General features: G+C 44.3%; 1 protein-coding gene across 1 annotated transcript; it reads left to right on the forward strand.

Moving 5' to 3' along the window:
• Positions 1-2351: 2351 nt before the first annotated feature.
• Positions 2352-6168, forward strand: LOC117966316 (sphingosine 1-phosphate receptor 3-like). The gene is made up of 2 exons (XM_059014255.1): positions 2352-2575; positions 4146-6168. The coding sequence occupies exon 2, from the start codon at positions 4315-4317 to the stop codon at positions 5446-5448; it is 1134 nt and encodes a 377-aa protein (XP_058870238.1). The 5' UTR covers positions 2352-2575; positions 4146-4314; the 3' UTR covers positions 5449-6168.
• Positions 6169-7383: the final 1215 nt, after the last annotated feature.

Consider the following 7383-nt stretch of genomic DNA (forward strand, 5'->3'; position numbering starts at 1 on the left):
GCTTTCACTATGATTTATTACACTGCTATGCTTTAGCCAAGGTAAACTTTTATAAGGGATGACTAAACTGCCCTTTAATGCATATCATGAAAGACGCTGTGTGATACGATGCTGCTCCGTCTCTTACACACACGGGTTCTTCAGCCCCGGTCTGGGGGTGACCCAGTGGAAACTTAACTATGACACTGTGCGGCAGCTATCAGGGCACCAGGGTGTCAGGGTACCAGGGGCGGCTTAGCCTGTGGGGAGTGGAGCCAAGGAGAACAAGGGTTAATAAGCTCTGACAAGCCAGAGCAACCTCATGTTTGCTGCTGTAGCGGTTGTTATCTCTGAAGTCATGACAGAGCTATATAATAAATACATGCATTGCTAATGTAGCAGATCCTGTATATTGTGCTGTGTTCGTGTGAGTGTTTTATATGAGAAAGAACTTTAATCAACACAGGCAAAGTTATGCCACTCAAGCTACACACGCGAAATAAAACGACAGCATTTGTTTTACACCAAAACTAAATAAAGAATAAAACACATTTGTTGTGTTTAAAATGTGTAGAAGTGTTTTCACTGTGTAGAAGTGTTTTCACTGTGTAGAAGTTTTTCACTGTGTAGAAGTTTTTCACTGTGTAGAAGTGTTTTTCAAAAAAGCTGCCTGATGCCTGATTTGAAGTGTTGAGTAATAAAACTTAATTTAAAACCAATTGGGTGGTGGCTCTTCAGAACAATGAAATATAATAATAAGCTTTGGGTCAAAGTGTTATTTATACATTGCATCCATTCCAATAATCAGTTTTCAGAACATTTCTGCAGTAAATGTCCACTAATACTGCCAAAAACATAAGGTGTAATTTCAGTAAGTCCTCCAGCACTAAGGAGTTACACTACCCTAGGATAATTAGATAAACAGTATCCATGCTGAAAAAATGTTAACTGCCATAGATATATGCACAGTATATTATCATCAGTTTACTGCAATGTTATTTTTCCCCAGACCTGTATAGAGTGTTGAAATAGTTCAAACAAAATAATTCGCCTTGGGGCCATTGATGCAAACTGTGCTGCATTCATGCTGGCCCTGGAATCAAAAATACAAAATGTTTTTGCATTTTCAACCGAGATTAATGTACGGCTACTGCTGTCACTTTAAACAAGAAAAGTATACAAGAATAGCTTTACATGACTTGCCTACATCGTTCAAAACGGATACCTACCAGAATGCATCACACACACACTGGTTACAAATCTGATTCGCTACTTAAGCAAAATGCAAATTATACATATAAAAAAACACCAGATCACGAAGCTGAGAGAAATCTAACTCATAAAAGCAAACTGATGTATATGAATTTATACCGTTGCGTCTGATCCATTGATTTATCTACATCCCGAAGATGTAGGCGCCCGCACGCTGAATTTGAACCGGAGTTTTTTCACGCTGGTGTCACAGCCTAATGCGCTCACCTCCGGCTAACCATCATAAAATAAACTTCATGTGAGTGAGAATGAGCCTGGGTGAAAGTTATCCGGGGGTGAGCATGGATGTGAGCCCTCTCGTTGGGTACTGGTGACGACGTTAGAACAGTTACACGTGTTACACATTACCAGAGAGAAACAAACACTGCTCTCTCTCTATTGAAAAATATAAAGTAATATATTACAAAATATATCATACAATACATGCCAATATAGTGAAATCTATTTTCGTGCCACAAGGGTTTCTAGCCTGTAATCGAAACTAACAGTGACGCTGTGTGCAGTGACAGTGCAGATTAGTCAAAGAGGAGTGGATTATATTGTCACGTTGGTTGTTCAGGACCGCCCCTGAACCGCGCAGGTTTGGGATGGTTTGGCTCCTAACGGCCTGAGAGACACTTCCCAGGGTTTAGCATTCTGAGGCAAGTCGAATATCTCGTTCTGTTAGTTTCACGCCCAGTTTGTGTTTCCATTGGGTGAAAAAAAAGTCGAGAAGGCCAAACATCACTACACAACATCCCGAATAGGATCTGCTGCAGACCACCCAAGTGACGCGCATTCCACATTTAAAACCCGCAAAATAAAACTCTGAACATCACTGTCTGGGTGATGTCAAAAAAATACTAATAAATGTCATTATCAGCATTGCATGTACGGTGCACTTCCTTCTGTGATGGGTTGCACATTACAGCATTTTCAAATTCGACAGTGCTGTTGTTTTCTTTTTGTTTTGCTGTTTCTAAATGTATTTGTAATAATTTAGATCGGATTCATCTTTGTCCAATTTCTGATTGGTGGAATGGCTTGGTAGTCCGAGATGGCCACGCCTCCCGACTCCTCCCACACCAGCGAAATACTGGACAAAGTTTGGGAAAGTTTGACAGAGCGAGTCGGGACAGTGGGAAGGGAAGGACATGTATGAGCGTCTGCATTAGCACATGAAGAACGACACCGTTATCTTTAAACATTCACGGAAAAGGAAGCATTGCGGGAAGCAATATACTTAACCAACCAAGCAAAAACCTTTCTGGAAAGAATACAGAAAGAAACTTTTTTTTTTTTTTTTTAAGGAAACATATTGGAAATAAATATTACACAAAAGCAGGTATGTATATGATCACGATTCCTTCTATTATTATTATTATTATTATTATTATTATTATTATTATTATTATTATTACGTTTCTCATTTGTATTTGAACACATATTATTATATGTTCAAATACTAGGATACAGAGACGAACAGTTGTTTGTTTAATAATTAATAGAGTACATCACATATCAGCAAAGTAAGTGAGCAAATATAATAGTGTACAGTTAAAAGTGTGAAGATGCTGTTAAACCCAGATTAGGTGGTTTGCGGTAGGTTGTGTATACCATGGTGAAGTATAACGAGGCGTATGGTTAAACGAGAAGGAAGCGTAAGGGAATGACACGGGGAAACGTGTTTGAGCAGAGCGCGTAAAATATATAAACGATGGTAGAACATGGAGTCTAGGAATGGGAAAAAAAAACACCGGGGAATTAGGTTTGCAAAAAACTGTTGTTTTTGTACGTGGTCCAATTAATCTCTCTATGTATCATAGATAACATCGTTATGAACGCGTGTGTCGTGTTGTGATTAATAGAATGCGTATGCCGTTTGCAGAGATACCTCTGTTTTCTTTGTTTCTACAGAACCTGCTGTTATTACTGTGTTTTTGGGGGTTAATAATTATTTAACGCGCCTAATTCCAGTGCAGTCAAGCTTGTATTAATCCATCGGAGTGGAAGGACAGCCTAGAAAAGGTCCCCATAGTATTTCAAGTTAGCTGTAACATTTTATCAGCAATTCTGGTTTTACGTGGTATTTTTTTTTTTTCAGTTTTCTCATGGTTATACTGTGGATTTACCACAGGTCACCCTGGTGTGCTATATTAGTATTTCACATACCTCACTAATCTTTACAACACTTTCCTGTGCTTTACCGTGCTTTCACTCTGCCTGATTACGCTTGGCTGTGCTTTTGCTATTGGAAGGGAAGGGCAAACAAGATGGTCTGAGCTCCTGATAGCTTGAGCTCTAAAGACAAGTTAAGATAATCAGATTATCAGCCTGGAAGAGAGACGGGTTAGGCTGAGGGTAAGGGCTACGTTTAGGGTTAGGGCTGTAGAAACCCAAACGCTGTTCCCAAGTCAACTGCTTCAGTACACAGTGTGGGGTCACAGGATGCAAATGAAAGCCGAGGTTCAGAATAGAAAGTAGGGAGGAAGCAGTTTTATTTGTACTGGGAATGCATGGTAGTTCTTCACTACCAGGTGAATGCATTACAAAGAAACAGTTAGATTCTGCCCTGTGCATTTAGGTGGGTAAGGGCTGGTAAGAGACAGGTTACTGCATAGGTCAGGTGAGAGCAGGGGTGGCCAAAGTTGGCCCTTCCTCTCCTGGTCTTTGTTCCAGCCCTGTTCTAAATTGTTTAATTGAACCAATCCAGACCCTGAAGTAGTTCATTGTCTAATTTTACCTGTTAAACCTGGAGTGGAACTGCCCTCCAGGACCGGATTGGACAGCCCTGACAAAGCTGGTGTTTTTATTCCATTTCTGCCTTTTTGATGCATTCTGTGTATTACAGAGAATTCAGTTTTATTCTGTACTGACTCGCTGTTTTTTTTTTGTTTTATTTTTTATTCTTACAGATAAGCTCCTGAAAAGTTTTACCGCATTGCAACATGTGGACTTCTTAGAAAAAGTTTCGCATCAGTGTGTCAAGTGCGCCCTCGTGTGTATGAGAACGGGACTGTGCTTCGAAAAAAAAAAAAGGTGTGGAAAGTTATGGACTGAACAGAGCAGAGCTGGAGCTGCAGAATGGAAGGGTACGATAACCAGAGCCGCATGGAGATCGGCATGGACCCCACCATCGTCCTCCACTACAACAGCTCGGGGAAGTGGGGTCGGCAGAAGGGCATTGACACGGGCAAGACTGTAGTGCTGCTAGTCATCTGCTCCTTCATCCTGCTGGAGAACGTCATGGTGCTCCTCGCCGTGTGGAAGAACAAGAAGTTCCACAACCGCATGTACTACTTCATCGGGAACCTGGCCCTGTCTGACCTCCTGGCCGGCGTGGCCTACGTGGTCAATATCTTCAGCTCTGGGCGGCGTACCTTCTTCCTGACCCCCATGCAGTGGTTCATGAGGGAGGGCAGCATGTTCGTGGCCCTGAGCGCCTCCACGTTCAGCCTGCTGGCCATCGGCATTGAGAGACACATGACCATGGTCAACATGAAGCCCTACGGCGCCACCAAGAGGTACCGGCTCTTCGTGTTGCTGGGCTCTTGCTGGCTGGTCTCCATCTTCCTCAGCGCCCTGCCCAGCCTGGGCTGGAACTGCATGGGGAACCTGCCTTCATGCTCCACCGTCCTGCCCCTGTACTCCAAGAGCTACCTGGCCATCTGCATCACCATCTTCACTGGCATCCTCCTGGCCATCGTGATCCTGTACGTGCGCATCTACCGGCTGGTCAACTCCAGCAGCCAGCGGGTCGCCTCCAGGCAGCAGGGACGCTTCTCCGAGCGCTCCATGGCGCTGCTGCGGACCGTGGCGATCGTCCTGGGGGTGTTCATCATCTGCTGGGGGCCCCTCTTCGTGCTGCTCATGCTGGACGTGGCCTGCAGCCCCCAGGAGTGCCCGTTCCTCTACAAAGTGGACTGGTCCATCGCCCTGGCCGTCCTGAACTCGGCCCTCAACCCTCTCATCTATACCCTGTCCAGCCGGGAGATGAGGAGCGCCTTCTTCAAGCTGCTGTGCTGCTGCGAGCTCAGAGCGAAGGAGGTCAAGAACGTGACCCTCACCCCGACTGTGGACAAGAGCCACAGCAAATCCAGCAGCGGCGGTAGCCCCCCGAAACCACGGGAGGACACGGACTCCCCCCCTGCCGTCGTGCTCATATCGGCCGTGCTCGTCAAAGCCAGCGGGATTTCCCCCCAAAAGGGCAAGTTCTGACGGGACGTACAGTGTCGTACTAACGAATAAACTTGTATTGAAAGAGTGTGCAGCCCAGCCAGGCTACTTACTTGTGAGATATAAAACTGCCTGGGATTATCTGATATTCAGAGGGACCTGTGATCAAATGGGTTACAAATTCGCCCCTTTCGTTTTGGTGATGTCATACTGCTCTAACAGTGTGGTTTTTCATACAGATAAAGTTTATTTTTACTTTTTAAGCCCAAATAACTATTTCAAAATACTGTGCCTCTGAAAAGAGTGGACCGCGTTGCTATAATCTTTTTGTCTTTACAAATCAGTGTAACCCTTTATACTGCCTGTACATATTGGCAGATTATCGTGACTTTGATTTTGAATTGGGATCCACGCATGTATATAAGCTCTACATATGAATGTAAAAGTGATTTGTTTTTATCGAGTTGTAATTTATTTTCCAACAGAAGAACCAGACGCAGTATTACTGTTCTGAACATTTTGAGACTGAATTATTGGGCTGCAAGACGGTCAGGTGATGGAATTATGCATGAAAATGGATCTTAAAACATTGGTTAGCACTTATTTAAAATGCCATTGGAATGAAATTACATAAACATATTGCAGTTAAAAAAAATAATACAGAGCACTCTAGCAGAAATTATTTTTGTAAAATAAACGGAGAAAAAATGGGGATATTTTAATCAGAGAAGACAGTGTTTTAAATAAAAAACAATGATCTGTCATGTATGCCCGCAGCATCTTTTTGTGTTGTTATCACACTAGTCTACATTGACATCTGTGTACTGTACATATATCTTTCCAAATAGAGCACTTTAACAAAAAAACAATGTGACAGAAATACAAATTACAATATTGTGTGGATGTGCTCGTTGCTTCTGTGTGTTTTTTTTTTCTGACTTCACAGGGTCAGTTTACAGCTCGACTTGCATTGCAATGCATTCTGGTACTTGTAGTCCTGCTTCTCTTGGAGTCCCAAAGGAACCTCAGTGCATTCTGGTACTTGTAGTCCTACTTCTCTTAGAGTCCCAAAGTAACCTCAATGCATTTGAGATGCAAGTTAAAAAAAATAAGAACTGCCCCAGTGAAGGTGTATATCAGCCTAGCACAGAGGTCTCCTGGTTTCCACTCCACCCGAGTTCTCAATTACTTAATTGAACCAATTATTTTTTTAATTGGTCAACACTAACATTTTTTCCAGCTATTGAAGATACTCAGAAAACCTGCAGGATTGTGGCTCTCCAGGACCAGGGCTGACCACCTCTGGCCTAGCACATTCGTTAATGCTGGCGAGTTTCCCAGACAGTGATTTTGCCAGCACTGTAAAACACGGTACGCAGCCAATTAAAACATTAGGTAATATCTAAGGGAAAGTCACATCAAAACAACTCCCATTTGGGGAGTGTGTTTTTGAATCCACACTGGGAACACAAGCAGTCCTGTATGGGCAGATTTAATTGATGTTTAATTATAAACTGGTGAGGCTTCCAGCCCTGCAGCTGTGCACCCGAGCCTGGAGTTCCAGCCTCCGCTCCGGAGTCGAAGTCCTGGGTAGACATGGGTCTGAATGCACCCGAGCCTGGAGCTCCAGCCTCCACTCCGGAGTCGAGGTCCTGGGTAGACATGGGTCTGAATGCACCCGAGCCTGGAGCTCCAGCCTCCGCTCTGGAGCCGAGGTCCTGGGTAGACATGGGTCTGAATGCACCCGAGCCTGGAGTTCCAGCCTCCGCTCCGGAGTCGAGATCCTGGGCAGACATGGGTCTGAATGCACCCGAGCCTGGAGCTCCAGCCTCCGCTCCGGAGTCGAGGTCCTGGGTAGACATGGGTCTGAATGCACCCGAGCCTGGAGTTCCAGCCTCCGCTCCGGAGTCGAGGTCCTGGGTAGACATGGGTCTGAATGCACCCGAGCCTGGAGTTCCAGCCTCCGCTCCGGAGTCG

The sequence above is a fragment of the Acipenser ruthenus genome, chromosome 47 (genome assembly GCF_902713425.1).
Source record: "Acipenser ruthenus chromosome 47, fAciRut3.2 maternal haplotype, whole genome shotgun sequence".
NCBI lineage: Eukaryota > Metazoa > Chordata > Actinopteri > Acipenseriformes > Acipenseridae > Acipenser > Acipenser ruthenus.